The sequence below is a fragment of the Pelmatolapia mariae genome, linkage group LG6, assembly GCF_036321145.2.
Source record: "Pelmatolapia mariae isolate MD_Pm_ZW linkage group LG6, Pm_UMD_F_2, whole genome shotgun sequence".
In the NCBI taxonomy this organism is placed as follows: domain Eukaryota; kingdom Metazoa; phylum Chordata; class Actinopteri; order Cichliformes; family Cichlidae; genus Pelmatolapia; species Pelmatolapia mariae.
In genome coordinates, this window is record NC_086232.1 from 4570123 (window position 1) to 4587280 (window position 17158).

Sequence of the window (17158 nt, forward strand, 5' to 3'; positions counted from 1 at the left end):
AGTGTCATAGGTGTCAGTATTTTAATGCTTTAATCCTGAAAATCTCTCAGAGCAGAGGTACTTGCAAGGGCACAAACATGCAGGATGTCTTGGAAAGTAGAAACTCTTCCTTTTTTATCCATGGCTGCTGAGTTCTATGTGTGCAGGTTGTTGAATTTATGCGAGTGGAGGAATATGTAATGTAATGTTATGTTACATGTTATAATATGTAACATAAAATATGCATGCATAGAGTAGTAGTGAACTAACAGAGAAAGAATGCCGTGTGATAGATGTAGCAAAAGCAACTTCAGGAAGAATGAACACAAGAAGCTCGAGAAAGGAAACAGGCTGAGAGAAGAACTATAGAAGACACTGAAGGTGAAGGTAATTGAAACACTCAGAGCAGTGACCCCCAAATTTGGGGACTGGCTCTAGCACATTCCAGGAATGATATCAGGTTTCTGTGTCCAGAATAGCGGAGTCCTAGTATAGTTAGGATAGTGCATAGGATCCTCGTGCTCCTAGGCCCGACCTGAGCTTAAAGGACAGACAGTTTGTTTCTGTTTTTGTATGTAATAATATAATATAATATAGTGGGCGGTCGTGGCTCAAGAGTTGGCAGTTCGTCTTGTAATCTGAACGTTGCCGGTTCGAGCCCCGGTTCCGACAGTCTCGGTTGTTGTGTCCTTGGGCAAGACACTTCACCCGTTGCCTACTGGTGGTGGTCAGAGGGCCCGGTGGCGCCAGTGTCCGGCAGTCTCGCCTCTGTCAGTGCGCCCCAGGGTGGCTGTGGCTACAATGTAACTTGCCATCACCAGTGTGTGAATGTGTGTGTGAATGGGTGGATGACTGAATGTAGTGTAAAGCGCTTTGGGGTCCATAGGGACTAAGTAAAGCGCTATACAAATACATGCCATTTACCATTTAATATATATTGGTAGGAACACTAGAGGGGCGAAACATCACCTTCTAGTAGATAGAGCAATCGCACAAAACTGCAAGACCAGACTGACCTCATCCTGGATTGATATTTTTTTTTATTTTTTACTTCCGGCGCCCCCGTGCGTGGCAGCCTGTTACAGCAGCTCCGCTCGTTCTGAGCTTCTTTCTTATCTCCTCTTTACTTTTGCGTAATTTTTTGTAACTAAAGTTTCAGCAATTAGATTCTGCAATCATGGACTACCGTTTTATGCTAGTCTTGGTTGTCTATCTCTGTTTTTTTCCACCTTTTTCGCCCGTGTTTGGGAACCCAGCACATGGATCCTTTGTTTACAGTAGGGATCAGCTGTTAGCGCTGCGTCCCGCAGCAGTGCTGCCGGCGGACAGACACAACATTCCCAGCGAGCTGAGGAGAAAAGACGTGGGTGTTGTGCTGGGAGGGAGCGCTGTCGCCCGAGAAGGAGACGCTATAGACCAACTCTCCCTTCTGTAATCATTGGAAACGTAAGATCTTTACCCAATAAGATGGATGAGCTCACGTTGCTAACCTGGTCACAGAGAGAATACCGGCAATGTAGCATCATGATGCTAACGGAGTCCTGGCTAACACCGCTAACTCTGGACATGAGCGTGACGCTACCGGGATTCCAGCTGCTGCGGGCGGACAGGACGAGAGACAGCGGTAAGAGGAAAGGAGGGGGACTGGCAGTGTTTGTGAACGACAGATGGTGTAAACCCGGGCACATCACTGTAAAAGAACAACTCTGCAGCAGAGACATTGAGCTGTGATTATCTCCACATCTTCTTGAGCTCTCCTCTCAGCTCTTGGCACTTCTCGAGCTGCTATCATTCAGTATAGCTACATCTGTCACTACAGCTGTCTTCCTCTTGGTTTGCCATCACCAGTTTTTCTGTCTGTATCTGCAAGTCCCACAGGATCTTAACTCGGTCATTCTCAACTACCCTAAGGGGACATTTGGTTATGGTGTTCTATGTATGCCATACCTGCTAGTAGTGCTGGGCGATATGACGATATATATCGTGTGGACGATAGAAAAGTGTCTATCGTGCCATTTGTCTTCTATCGTTTCTATCGTTTCTAACCCGAATTTTACAAATTATTACATAAAATATATCATTAACCCTTTACAACCGGTCGGAGCAGGCACACTCCGTTTTCCCTAACTATTTTTAAATCCTTGTAGAACTGTAACCACGTAAGGTAGCGCAATAATGTTTTGGTTTTTTTTGTTTTTTGCATATGAAACCGTAGGAGTTGTACTTACATCTTATTCCATTAGCTTGCCCTAGGTCACGGTTTTCTTCCACATATAGCTTTCCAAAAATTGCATAAAAAGCACTTCCAGCAACAAAAACATAATATTCCAGACTTGCAGCAACAAAAACATAATATTCCAGAAACAGGCTTTGCCGATCCGATCAGCTGTTCATAACACTTCCTACAATATAAGTCAGCGCAACTATCGCATGTCCACCATTACCTGTCCGAAACCGGAAGTGACGTCATTTTCGCGGAAAATATAGTTTTTTAAGCTTCAAAGTCTATGTTGGTGTTTTTAAAAGTCATGTTTGACTTTATGCTCTTCTGTAATGTTTCTGGGATGCTTAGAAGTCAAATTACACTGTTGTAAATAGTTTATTTTGATGCACATGCTGTGTTTTTGCAAATTTGCATTTATTTATTTTCATTTTTCCTGTAGTATATAAAAATTTGTGTATCTCAAAAATAAAACTATGAAGACACTCAAAATAAATAAATGTAAAGATAGCTCTGGCGGACTTGGTTCTATGGTAGGTCTTAAAGGGTTAAATAGCCTGTGCAAATATATTAGTGTTGTCTTCTCACTATACATACTCTTAACTTTATGCAAGAGAAAATAAAGTATAAAAAAATGATATTTTTCGCAAAGAAACTCTGTCTTGTGGTTTTGCAACATGGTGCTGCTTTACGTGCACCCGGATTTGCGACATGCTTTACAGTAACTCAAAACAAAGACTGCACCCTCTCCACTCGCTGTTTAAAGACTGCATACTTTCCAGATGACCACAGGTCAGGTGGTATATCGTGATATATATCGTTATCGTGATATAAAATAATTCATATCGTGATAAATATTTTTTCCATATCGCCCAGCACTAGCACCCACAGTGTGGGACGGAGAGATTTCGCGGGTCTTTCCTCCCCACTGCTGTCAGACTCCACAACAAAGACTTCAACTGATCAAACACACACATCCACACATGTGCAATAGCAATAACACTAAGTGCAATACTCTTTTCTGGCATCGTTATATTATACTCAATTATATATAGCATTTGTATTCTATTTTATTCGATTGTATATAGTATTTTATTTTTATTTTATTTTATTCTATTCTATTGTGTACAGTATCTCATAGATATATTATTCCAGTGTTTTTTCTCTAATTTTTCTATGCAACTTTGCACTGTCCACTGCTGTAACAAAACAAATTTCCCACACGTGGGACTAATAAATCTAATCTTATCTTATCTTATCTTATCTTATCTTATCTTATCTTATCTTATCTTATCTTATCACATGAAAGCCTATGACTCAGTACGCCACACAATTTGATGGGGATGTGGCAAACAACACTGGAGGCCAATTTCAAGCCAATAGCACAAGCACAAGTACAGGATTTACCAAGGAGATGCTGTGTTCCCACTGCTATTCTGCATAGGCCTGAACCCCCTCAGTGAGATCATTGACAAGGTTGGCTACAATTCAATGATATCGACTACGGAATGGAGCAACAATTGTCAGTCACCTCCTCTACATGAATGACATCAAGTTGTATGCCAGGAGTGAACAAGACATCGATTCACTTATCCATACCACTAGGGTGAGCAGCAACAACATCAGGATGTCATTCAGACTGGTCGTCGGATGGTAATAAAGACAGGGAAAGTAGTCAGAACTGAGAGGACTGCACTACTAGAAGTCAACATTGCACACACTAAGGACAACGGGAACCATGAAGAGGCCGCTAGGAAATGGTAAATGGAGTGGTTCTTATATAGCGCTTTTCTACTCTATTTGAGCACTCAAAACGAGCAAGGAACCAAGGGAAGCATTAATCATCAAATATCTGCAGCGAGTAAGGCCATTTGTGGGGAATCAGCTTAATGGAAAGAATAAGAGATGGGTGAGCAACACCTGAACTCTGCCAGTGATCAGATAACCTGCTGCGATAATAAGCTGGCCAAAGAAGAAGATAGAAGCCACTGATATCAAGACAAGGAAGGTCCTTACCATGCGTGGGGATTTTCGCTGCAAGTCCAGCACCCTGAGACAGTACGCTAAGAGGAAGGAAGGAGGCCAAAGGCTAGTGACTGTCAAAACAACTGTCGAGGATGAGACAACAAGAGACACTTATCCATACCACTCAGTTGTAGCCATCAGGATAATGGCTACAACTGTGAGTGTGCTTATTGAATACCTTAGGTAGCAGAAACCCAAGAAAGAAGAGGAGTAAAGAGAAGAACAATCATGGAAGGACAGGCCCCTGCACAGTGTGTACCACCGACAGATAGAAGAAGTGGCTGAGATCCAGAAATCTTACTTGTGGTTAAGTCCAGTTGGGAAGGCTCGCCATCTAATTCACTGGAGGAATCCACCTCAGGAGCAATCCAGCATACCAAAAAAAACCTGAGCGATCTCAGTGCATCATACTCGAAGACAACAGTATGGTGTCTCTCAATTGGAACATGCAGGGCTTTTTGGAAGCAGATTGAGATGAACTTTCAGGCTGTTGATAACGAATTAGAACTAATGAAGGCTAACAGTTTAGCTCCATGTGGTGCTCTTCAAAGTCACCAGAAAACTGCAGCATCTGCCTGTTTACTAACTGCGACTACAACATGGAAAGTAGCTGATAATTATTAAACTTATGTGCAGTAGAGTTTGTTGCAAGCTTACACACACAACATAGCAGTGGACACAGAGCAGGTGGGTGGGACACACTGCATCGGTCTGCTTTCCCATTGGTTGAAACATACTGGAGCCTGTATATTCTGATTGGTTGGGCAGGGTGTCTATTTTTCCTGAATAATTTGGGATTTTCTCTAATCACCATAGGGTCAACAGTATTCATAAACTCCCACAAATACTTGATTGAAATCATTTAGCAAGTTGCAACTCAACCAGATGCTTTTGGTAGCCATCAACAGTATTTTGGGATAATTCTTCTTGAATTTTGTGGTGAAGATTGTAGTGAACTAATCAGAGCAAATAAAGAGTGAAATGACCCTGGATGAGAGGTTGTAGGTATGGTAATCAGGGGCAGATATGAATATAATAATGAGCTTTGACTGTTCTGCTTTTTAGAATAATTATTTAAAGTGTTTTGTATATGTTTTTGTAGCCAGCTGTGAGATTAATTTTTAAAATGTCGATGATCAGCTCTTCAATCTGTTTGGCAGGGAGTGCATGTTTATATGCCATCTTTGTGTCAGTGCAACCAATCCTACAACCCAAAAATAGTTTATAATTTTTCACCATGTTTTTCTGTAAAGTTAATTTTTTTAGATGTGTTAGCTATTATGTGTAATTTGTTGTACCCTTTGTTTGTTTGTTTATTCTAATGTGAATTTCAATTTACAGACTGTGATCAGACTGTGAAAGATCTAATTAATATAACACCTAAAAACCTATATTTGGTCAAGTCTTACTTGAAATGAGAAAATATGGATATAAAAGAACAACTTGGCTTGCTCAGGAAATTGTTTATTTGCAGGAGGGATCAAAATGACCCCTCAGGGATAAACATGGAATGCACACAACTCAGTGCTTCTCCACCAGGAGAAGCTATTATACACTTTTTTTGGGGGGGGGAGGTAAATATGTTTTTGGTGTGTCACTCAGATATTGATGGGGACTTCAAGAAGGAGCTGGTGAACCTCGTTCCAGCGCTGCTTGCTCCAGAAAATCTAGTGGAAAAAGAGATTGGAGGAGTCAAAATTACCTGCAGAGATCTGCTGCACTATTTCAAAGTGAGTTTACTCGTCAGTTAAGTCATCAGATAACAAAAGATTTCAAAGTAAGCTCCCCAAAAAAGAAAAGGATCAAAGAAGTGAGCTTTTGTGGGATTCCTAGTGGGATGCTTGAAAATGTGATTATGGGCAATCTGATGACGGGGGAATACTTCTTTACTGCTATTACTTTCTGTCAAGATGGTTGTCAGATGTTCAGATGAAAATGTGTGAAACTATTATTTCTATGTAAGACTTGGTTGAAAGCCACAGAAAAAGCTATCCGTTTTGGTTGATTGTATTGTCAAATTTCTAAAAATGTTCCCTACCCTACTGCTGTATTTGCAGGCCTACATGAAGATCTATCAGGGAGAGGAACTCCCTCATCCCAAATCAATGCTCCAGGTTGGTTCAGCTCCTTCAGTTTCACTGTTAGATGGCTCCATCTCCTGGACAGTTTACATTATGATCTGTAATCAGAAGAGTAAATGTCTCTGAGGTTAAGAGGTGAATGACGTCTGTTTATTATGAAGATTTTACATCTTCAATCAAGTATCAAGTTGATACATTTGCTTTAAAGGAAAACAACAATACCACATCCCTCAGATCAAGCTGCACTCAATCTCAGTTTAATTAAAAACTTTCTGTATTGATTAATGTGTGATAAAGATTGTTTCTGCACAATATGTTTTGTCCTCTGGTTTTTAGGCAACAGCTGAAGCAAATAACCTTGCAGCTGTAGCAGGATCCAAAGACTTATACAACAAAAGCATGGAGCAGGTAAACATATGGCATTTTGAGGGACATAGATTTAAGCTGATCTGGAGAGTTTGACATACAGACACCTCAGAACTTGGATGTCAGACTAAAGTGATGTAACTCCTGAGTTAGCGCAATTCTGATTGATTTGTGAAGAGTACACATATAACCACAAAATATGTGGTTAACATGAGTTTGTGCCAGAAGTTTGATCATTGTCTAAACACTGTTACTTCCTGTTCATTTACTCAGAGATCCAGGTTTTGTTTGATGAATTCAGTTAATTTTTTTGTTGTATTTCCTGTCCTGGTCTCAGATCTGTGGTGGGGACAAACCATACATTTCCCCATCAGAGTTAGAGCGCCGTCATGTGGAGCTACGGCAGGCTTCCGTGCGGTGCTTCCGCTCTGTCAAGAAGATGGGCGGAGAAGATTTCTGCCGGCGCTACCAGGAGAAGCTGGAGGCAGAACTTGATGAGGCCTATGCCAACTTCAGCAAGCAGAATGATGGAAAGAACATCTTCTACGCTGCACGGACGCCCGCCACACTCTTTGCTGTCATGTTTGTCATGTACATAGTGTCAGTTGTCACCGGCTTTGTGGGCATTAGCTCTGTGGCCACGCTGTGCAACCTGGTGATGGGATTGGCTCTGACAGCACTCTGTATCTGGGCCTATGTTAAATACTCTGGAGAGTTTCGCGAGGTCGGAGGATTCATTGACCAGGTGGCTGAAACCCTCTGGGAACAGGTGAGAGGACAATCTTTGCATTACAAGTGGTGCAAATTTCTTCTAATCTTTATGTCAGTGATTGATTGATTAACTGATTGATTGAGTATATCAGCAGTGTTGGGCAAGTTACTTTGAAAAAGTAATTAATTATAGTTACTAGTTACTTCTTCAAAAAAGTAACTGAGTTAGTAACTGAGTTACAAGATTCTAAAAGTAATTAATTACTTGAAAAGTAACTATTGCGTTACTTTTAAAAAAAAGTTTAACCCTCTGGGGTCCAGGGTATAATTGGCCATTTTTAACTACTTTTGATTTTACCTCTACATTTCACCTTTAAAAACTATTTACTTTACCTTGTTTGGTGTCATTCTTTTCAGCACAACCTCACGTGTCTGAATTTACAGTTATGTTTTCATTTTGACATACTGTATTAGCACAATTGATCTAAAATCAAACAAAAAAAAGTAGAAAAGGTTAGATTTTTTTACTGTAACAACCACGAACATGTTTATAGAATCATATTTCATACCTTTAAATGCAAATATAAATTGTCAATTTTAAAATCCTATGCAAGTTTTGCAAACAACAAACTTATTTGTGTCCATTTAGCTTTTACCCTTTTTTTAAATAACCATTTCAAACTATTTACATAACAATCAGGTGTTCTGCATTCAGTAAGATGCCACACAAATTATTTGTGCCACTCCAAAAATTTCTGTCCACTATAAAGGAGAACATCACAACCTGATACCTGCAGGTCTGACAGCAGGAGGTATATCACTCCTCCTGTTTTCTACCTGGAGACAGCAGTCACCTCATTGTTCTGACACACAACACAAAACTATCCACAACACTACACACTAACTACACAAGACAACACATTAACTACGCACTCCAAACACGCTAAACGTCGCAAATCTCTCACATCTCAAAACTCACTCTCTTTCTTTTTCTGCTGTCTTTCTCTCTCTCTCTCTCTTGCCGTCACTCCTAAAACTTCCCCCTCTTCCTAAACAGCCAAATGTCATGTTGCCATATCATTTTTTGATTGGTCGTCATGGTGCATTTTTCCACCAACACGAAAGGGCTGTTTCTTGTTTTTTGTTTTTTTTATTTTTTGGTCATAAGCAGAGAGTGCTTGCTGTGCTGTCCTTAGACAGTAAACGTGACGAAACTATTGAGGAAAAAACACGTGTATATATTGTTTATCATGACTCTGGTTTTACGTGGCCTATCAACACAATTTATAAACTGGTATATATCACCTTGTTGCTTTGTCATCTTGAAGTGGTCTTGTGATTGGCTTACCACGACTACTTTATTCTTCCTCAGTCAAACAGCAGCACTCATGCGATTGTTTTGCCCCCTTAGCTCCAGGTGTTGTGCCAAAAAGTCATCGTCTGCCAGAAAGTGATTGCCGCCCACGAGAGCGCGCGCAGCTGCTTGAAGCTGTAGCGCCCAGATTACTTACAGCTACTTTCGTACAACTGATATAAGATGTGGTAAGCTGAAGACAGCTTCAACCGTCTGTTTGTTGAAAAATAGTAACGCGACCGCACCGTATTTTCTTCTTAGTAACAGTAACGGCGTTGTAACAATAGGAATAGTAATTAGTTAGATAACTTGTTACTGAAAAAAGTAACGCCCCTAGTAATGCCGTTACTTGTAACCCCGTTATTCCCATCACTGTGTATCAGTATTTTTATGTAGGTTCTCATTTAGGTCATGGTATATCAGTGTTTTTTCCCCACCTTTTATGCTTCACTCAAAAGTTTTCAAAAGTGAGAGGTGATTGCCATCATCAACTGTCTAAATTTTATTATTTAAAATTCAAGTACCTCTATTTGTCAGGAGTTTAACCTCCTAAGACCCGAACTCTTTCATGGCATGCATTTTTAATTTTTCTTTGCTATTTGGGTTGATTGGGACCTGATGAATGTAAAAACAAAGAATTACCAGATTTTTTTTTTACCAGATTTTTGTTTCTGAGAAAAATGAGATCTACATATGACGATATTCGTTTTGAATTTTGATAGAACAGTGGCAGTATAATGTCCTCGTAAGTGGACATCAGGCCCTTGTAGAGAAAAATTAAGTATTTTGGTCTAGACATCCCAAAATGTGATGTCCACATATGTGGACGCCAGGTACTAGGAGGTTAATTTACTGAATATTTTATTTTTCAATAGTCAAGCATAGAACACAAGAACAGTATACAATAAGGTGCAAGGTATACGTAGAACTTCAGTGAAGGCAAAAAATAAATGATTTTCTACATTAGTAGTGGCAAAAAGAGTTCTGACAGCATTGACTCCCAGATGAGGTATATTTTGTGTGTGTACGTGTGCTATTAAATAAGTGACTGTTTCTGTAAGGCTTTAAAGGACCTTGAAGAAAAAATGTATGCAAAACTGAGGTTTTTCTTTGTACTTCGATGTAATGTTTCCTGCTGCAGAAAAGATGTTCTGAGGATGTAGATTTATTCATAGTTATTTAATTATTAACTTTAATTATTAATATTAATAATAGTTCAGTAGCAGCCCCAATAAAGAATAAAATTAATTCTTCTGTAGCTTTGCTGTAGATTTGTCGCAGTCAAAAACAAATGGCTGTGAATGGGAGCAGCAACAGTTTGCTTTTTTTAAACAAGTTGAAGCATTAGTCGCAAGTGTGACTGACACTGGTACATGGTAAACTGGTACATTTACATCGTAAATGGACTGGTTCATATATGGTGCTTTTCTACTGTTCCTAAGCACTCAAAGCATTTTATACAACTTGCCTCATTCACCCATTCACAGCTATTTATACAAGCACTTTTTTCTATGCATTTTCTAAGTAAGTGCTTTCTGTCAAAGAAACATTGACATGGTGCTCCAACCCACCTTCCCCAAATTAGCTTCACTACCATAGTTCATGGTAGTGACATTTTTGGTTTTTCTGTTCTTGCTTTTTTGATTTAACTTTCATATTTGCCCCTTAATGCTTCCAGAGGACTCCACGAAAGGTGAGCCCTTGCTTCACATATACCTTTTCTTTTTTTTAATAGTTGCAGGACTAGGGAGGTATGTTAGATTTTATTCATTTATTTATTTATTTATTTTTAATCACAGTCAAAACCACTAAGACTTATCAATGAACTTTTTTTAGATAATTATTTGAATTTCAGGAGCTTGGCCACATCTCATACACTCCCCTTCCTGTTCTCTGTCTATAATTGACCCCCTGCACTACGAATTGGTTGTGTTCTCATTTTTGTCAAAACACCCATTGACACCTATTGTCTGTTTTCGATGTGAAGGAGGTAGGGAGGCATAACATTTAGGACATAACAGTTTACTAGCATTGAGCATCAATTAAAATGTTAACAATTTAGATTAAACAACTAGTAAGTCTGGTACCGACCAGTGACAATAATGACGAATGTCTTGATGCATGCTCAATCATCCAGAAAAGGAAATCTCTAAAGGTTCATTCTATTATTCTGGACATGTCATTTTCAGCATGAGAAATGTTTTGTCACTCATCCACTTCTTCAGTCTCAGCTACCTGCAGGTTTCCCCAACATTTGTATAATCACCGAAATTAGCACCAGTGACAAACAATGGGCTGTAAGGACCAGTTTTAATGATCGTTAATATGCAAATTGTCTTAACTATTGATCAATAACCATTGATCAATGGCCATCAGTACCATGGTAAAGATGGTGATCTTTCTCCACCTTACAATTCTGTGATTGCAGCCATTCCCTAACTCTCTGTAAATTGTACTCATGGCCAGATAAACAGAATCAACTTCTTGGAATCAACTTCTAGTGAATAATAGTTGTTTAGTCTTGTCCATAATTCCTCTAACCTGTCTATTACCATCATTTCATGCCCTGCTGAAAAATAGTTGCAGTTCCATATTTAGCTGCAGTTCCATTTTACTGCACGGCTGCCAACAGAATGCTGGGTTGTTCTGTAGTCCTGCTTCATAAAATGCAGGTATCTAAAACTCTTAGTATGGCCGCAGGCTAACAGATATCTGCTGAGGGAGTCCACATCTGCACTCGGGGGAGTGTAAAGACAGAGCACTACCACATGACTGATGTATGTGCCTTGGAGAAAATCCTCACAGTTACACCTACCCTCTGGTTAAAAGGCCGTCGGCTTCAACACACTGCATCAGGAAATAGGTCTCCAAAAGTGGAGCATGCCCTGAGAGACTGTTTGAATCCACTGAGTGGGATATGCTGCTGGATCCACATGATGAGGACAGTGAAGGGATCGCAGGCCGTCTGTGTGGACGCGGTCTCACCTGTCAAGACAGTACGCTGTTATCCTAACAACACCTCCTGAATAACACAGGAGGTCAAGGCTATCCTCAACGGGAAGAAGGTGGCCTACAGAATAAAGGACAGGACACAAGACAAGGGGTGGTACAATAGAGGAGACATTGGAGGAGCCAAGTAACTCTTGGTAACCTTCTTCAATCGGTATGACCAACAACCAACTGTCCCACCTCACTACAGTGCCCTCCCCCACCTCCTTTCTCCACATGACATTGCTGCACTCTCCACACCCTGCTCATCACAGTCTCTCTCCCTCACTTGCACCCTCACCTGACACAGAGGACATACCTCTCCTCCTCCCCTCCCCACAGTCCTCTCCCTGCATAACTGCAGACCAGGTGAGGAGAGAACTGGCTTTGACCCAGGAAGGCAGCAGGCCCAAAGGCCCCCTGCCTTTGGGCCTGCTGTGTTCATGGCTGCTGCACAGTCAGGATACTTTTGCTGGACTTCTGTAGTGCTTTCAATATCATCCAGCCAATTATGTTCCAGGAAAAACTTGAACGGATTGAAGTGGACCCCTGCCTGGTGACCTGGATAAGCAGCTACCTCACTGAGACACCACAGTATGTCAAGCTGAAGGACTGAGCAGCACTGGTGCACCGTAGGGCACAATGCTGGCCCCTCTTCCCTTCACCCTATACACTTCAGACTTAACAACTCAGAGATGTGTCATGTTCAAAAATGTGACGATGATACAGCTATCATGGGGTGTATTAGAAGAAGATGAGTACAGAGAAGATGAGTAAAGGAATCTGGTGAGAGATTTTGTTGTCTGGTGTCAGAGGAACCACCTACAGCTCCAAGGACCTTGTTGTAGTCTGGGAAGTCTAGACCATGTCATTGAGTGGTTCTGATAGAGGGGAATGGTTTAGGTCATAGGAAGTACCTTGTGGTGTGGATAGACAACAAACTGGACTGGTCTTGCAACACAAATCTGCACCTGTACAAGCGGGTCAGAGCAGACTGTATTTTCTGAGAAGGCTGCACTCCTTAAACATCTGCAGGAAACTCCTGTGGATGTTCTACCAGTTAGTGGTTGCCAGCTTGATCTTTTACGTGGTGGCGTGCTGGAGGGGTGGTACACCCAAAAAGGATTCCTCCAGGCTGGCGAAGGTAGGCTGGCTCTGTGGTTGGCATGAAGCTAGACTGACTCTCTGGTAACAGTGACAGAGAAAAGTACTCTGGAAATACTGCTGAACATCATGGATGATGTCAGCAGTCCTCTGCAAACTGTTATCTAACCACAGAGAAACCAGATCAGCGATGGGCTGCTCCTCACCGGCAGCAGAACCAGCAGGGCTAAAAACTCTTTGTTCCCTGATCCATCAAACTGTACAATTCAGGGAGAGGGGGAGGAGTAGCAGGAGGAGGGAAGGGCACGGGACAATGTTGATCCAGTGAAATAAACTAAACTTATTACCTCCAATGCCAGAAATCACAGCATGCTTCACTAGAGCTCAGTGTTCCACTGAGTTCTCTCATCATCTGGAATTTCTTCTGATCTCCTCTCCTGACATTCCTTGGCATTTATGCCAGTATATCCGTCACGCTGACCACAAATTATTTATTTGCAACAGTCTTTAACCTTTGTAACGTACAGTCATCACTTCTTGGTGATGCCTTCCTTGGGGATTTGCCCAAAACTGGAGCCATAATATGCATCATATAATTCCTTTTTTAATAATGTATAAAAATCCTCGTAGATAGATGCTGACTATAGCTCCATTTGGTGGCACACCTGTCAAACTACTACACACCCAACATAAAGCTTTACCTATATTACTCCAAGATAACTTGGAAAACAGCTGTTATGGAGCAAGAGGCTAACACCATTCTTTGTACCAGGCTCTAAAAATGCTCTTTAATGCTGTGCAGCATTTTAACAGTCCATAACACTTTTAAAATATTCACCTTTAGACCCAGCCTCAAGTGATCCTGCTATATTGAGACAGCAGCTACCTCCTCTCCAAACAAGTCCAGTTAGCCAAATAAAATGTAACAAAAGTAAACGGTTTTGATTGTGCATACAGTACAGGAGTACCGATTAGTAGCTTTGATTTCATTACGTTATGTGTTGAGTGAAACTGAAATGGGCTTATTCATCAAATACTGATTTTTGAGGGGTGAGGGTTCAAAAGAAGAAAAAATTAAAACAACCCAGGACATCATTTTCACCCCATAGAAACAATATAACAGTATAAAGCAGCTATTGTGGCATGCCAGGTTGCCTAGCAACATGATTATTTGCACACATTTTGACATCAAGGCTGCTGTAAAATGAACCAGAGCTGGCTGTATGTGATTGATAAATAAATATTAAACTGTAATGGGATAAAAGATGAATAATTACTGCAGCGCTGAGGATGGGATTTTGAGCTGGAGCAGAGTTGGTCAAAGTGGAGATTGTGTTACCGAATGCATAGAGAACTTCAAGTCTGATGTGACATCTTCCTTCTCCTTTTCCTCCAGATCTTCTCCAAAGTCTTTGAGGTGGCCCGAAGTCGAGTCCTGTTTGGAAGCTTTATCCCAACACCACGGCCCCGGCTCACCTCCAACAACAACATCAAGAAGAAAAATTAGCAGCACACCACGTTTTCCCTGTCATGTTGGGGTTTTTTTCCTCTCCCTCTCTCTCTTCCCTTTTCCTGTCACATCCACCTTCTGCTCTGTTTTAAAACGATTTGAAATGTATAAATAGGTTGGTTTTTTGGATATAGATGATGGTTCCTCGCCATGCTGGCTGTGGGTTTAAGGGCACGCTGTAGTTCTGGACAAAATGGTATGATGTATTTTATTCTCAACGAGGGTTATGATTCTTAGTGTGGGTGGCCATTCTTACACCATTATACCAGGTGTGGTTACCTGTCAAATAATGACTGCACATTATTAATCCCCGTTTATCTGAATGTATGTATGAAGAGCATGTCACCAGACCCTCCTCACTTTTCTCTTTGCGGTACTTCCTCTTGTCTTCATCAGGTTTCTGTGTCGCTGGGCGGCAATACAAATAGTTGTCACAACCAAAGTTTACAGCGTTACTCGTAGAAACTCTCTTAGTGTTTCTTGTGACTCTGCTGAACATATATCAGCCATAAAAACTTTAAATCCACATTATGTAGGGTGTATACAATAAATTAACCCTGTGACATGAACAAACATGAGTTCCGATCAGGGCTCCAACCAGTTCTCTTCATTATTAAGTGATTTTTAAAGTCTTACTTCAGTTGAACCTTTTCTGAAAAAGATGGAAATGACAGTTATGCAGCAATTTGTTTGTTTTTTTGTTTTTGTTATTTTCTGAGGTTAAGAAATGATTTTAATTTTATTATCAAGCTAGTTCAGATAGTAATCTATAGTTACCTTAATTAGTTTGTCTGGATCTGGGAAAGAGCTGAAAGTAAAGGGAGCAAAATTTTGATAAAACCAGCTCAGCACTTAAGTATTCACCTTAGTAGAATGATCTGCAGATGTATTGTACCGATTGATAAAAGACAGTGTCTGTCAGTTCTTTTGGGGTTTTTTTTTTTTTTTTTACTGTTTTAAGTGGATTATGACTTAACGTGTTTACCTCCAGATACTCTTTATTTTTAATACTCGGCTTTGTCAGTCATGCTTGCTTTCCAACAGCAAGATATGAGGTATCAGTCTCATGTATGTTTGCAGTACAGAGTAGCATAGAGCGACCAAAATATTTGTTCAACAGATCTGAGACATTTCCAGCTCTCTACTTGACCTACCAAGAAAGATGTCTTACTAAATATTCAGCTATTAAGTTTATCTGTCTGGATCTCCAGCTTCTATACATTTCTGCTAGTTGGTCCTCTTAACCTGACTGCCAGTATTTGAGTAAAACTTTCATTTTTATTCTCCAGTGTAGCTCAGGTTAGCAATGTAGAGTATTTTTATTATTTAGTTTTGGGGGGGTTTATTATTAAACTTAAGCTCTCTTCCCTTCATCATTCCTCGTTGTACTCTTTATCTTGGCAGATCTGATGGACTGAGTCAGCTCCTCTTGTTTCTAAACCACCCAAGACCACATAGTAAAACACCAAAAAATTGAATTGTTTGCCATTCAGTCTGTTGCATCGCATATATGTAACACAACACTTTGTGGGTCCAGATTGGTGGGTCCAGTGTTTCTATTTTCAAAGCCAAAATCTGTAAATTGAATGGCAGGTTCATTCCAAGTGTTGGCATTGATCTCAGGGTCAGAGGTCATAAAACTTTGCTTTACTGATCAATTTTCTTTAGTAACTATTCCATCCACAACGTCACCACTGTGTGCTCTTTGTTTTTTTACAGTGTACTTCTTTTTACTGCCACACACACACACAGGCTATGTGTACGAAATATAAACCTTTATGAACATAAATTTTCTAGACTTTTTTAGCTGGCAGAACGTTTGGGTGGTAAACCTGATTTCAAATCACTAGATGTAAAGGAATGCTATATATATATATATATATATATATATATATACATATATGTGTATATATATATGTATGTATGTATGTATCTGTATATCTATATACCCACACACACATATATGTGTGTGTGTGTGTATGTATGTATGTATATATATATATGTGTGTGCGTGTGTGTATGTGTGTGTGTGTGTGTGTGTGTGTGTGTGTGCGCGCGTGCGCGCGTGTGTGTGTGTGTGTAAATTTATCTTACATGAGCACTGCAATTTCACCCCTTGCTGGCAAAGAATGTTTATAATCTGTTGTTTTTCCCCGTTATGTTGTATTTAAAGTTATTTAAGTTAACTTATTTTTCAATACACTATTAAATCAGACTTCTTCAACACACATACCGGTGGTGTTCTGTCTTTACATTTTTTTCCTTTATTGAAGAGGTAACATTGAAAATGCTAATGGTATTCTAGGTTGGCACAACCAATGCCAACATGGAAAAGCTGGACTGATATCTGAATCCTGTTGTAACTCAAACTAAATGCACAATAAAATACCATTTTTATCAAATTACCTAAACCATAGACTACTTTTGTCTAAAGTAGAGAAGAAAATATAAAAACCATAGAGTACTTCCATGTCCAGATTCTGCAATATTTGTAACATAATCACTTAACATAATATATTTGTTAGATGATAAAACATCTGCTGTTGTTTATTAGCTTAATGTCCATGCTGACTTTAGCAACCAGAAGATTATATGTATGTTTCTATACTTACATTTTGTTTTATGAAGGAAATTTCATTTGAGCTTAAGAGAATGTGAATTGTTTTTTCAGTATTAACATTACAAAGTCATATGTTTAGCAAATGTCTCAGACATTTCCCCTTGTGTAAATTTTACACAGACTTTTGTTTTGCACATACATACAGACGCACACCCACGACCGCTCAAAAGTTTGGGATGTACTGGAAATTTCTTTAGTT

The 17158-nt window shown here is 40.0% G+C and overlaps 1 protein-coding gene across 3 annotated transcripts in view; it reads left to right on the forward strand.

The window, feature by feature from the left end:
- Positions 1-16744, forward strand: part of LOC134628873 (atlastin-2-like) — a 44483-nt gene extending 27739 nt beyond the window's left edge. The window contains exons 9-14 of one of the 3 annotated variants that reach the window (XM_063475672.1): positions 5828-5955; positions 6283-6339; positions 6643-6714; positions 7010-7441; positions 10416-10430; positions 14226-16744. In XM_063475672.1, the coding sequence (XP_063331742.1) occupies positions 5828-5955; positions 6283-6339; positions 6643-6714; positions 7010-7441; positions 10416-10430; positions 14226-14336 (815 nt within the window). In that variant the 3' untranslated portion in view covers positions 14337-16744. Of the gene's footprint in view, positions 1-5827; positions 5956-6282; positions 6340-6642; positions 6715-7009; positions 7442-8794; positions 9303-10415; positions 10431-14225 lie in introns of those variants that run through there. The other 2 variants (XM_063475673.1, XM_063475674.1) reach the window with 2 other exon arrangements.
- Positions 16745-17158: the final 414 nt, after the last annotated feature.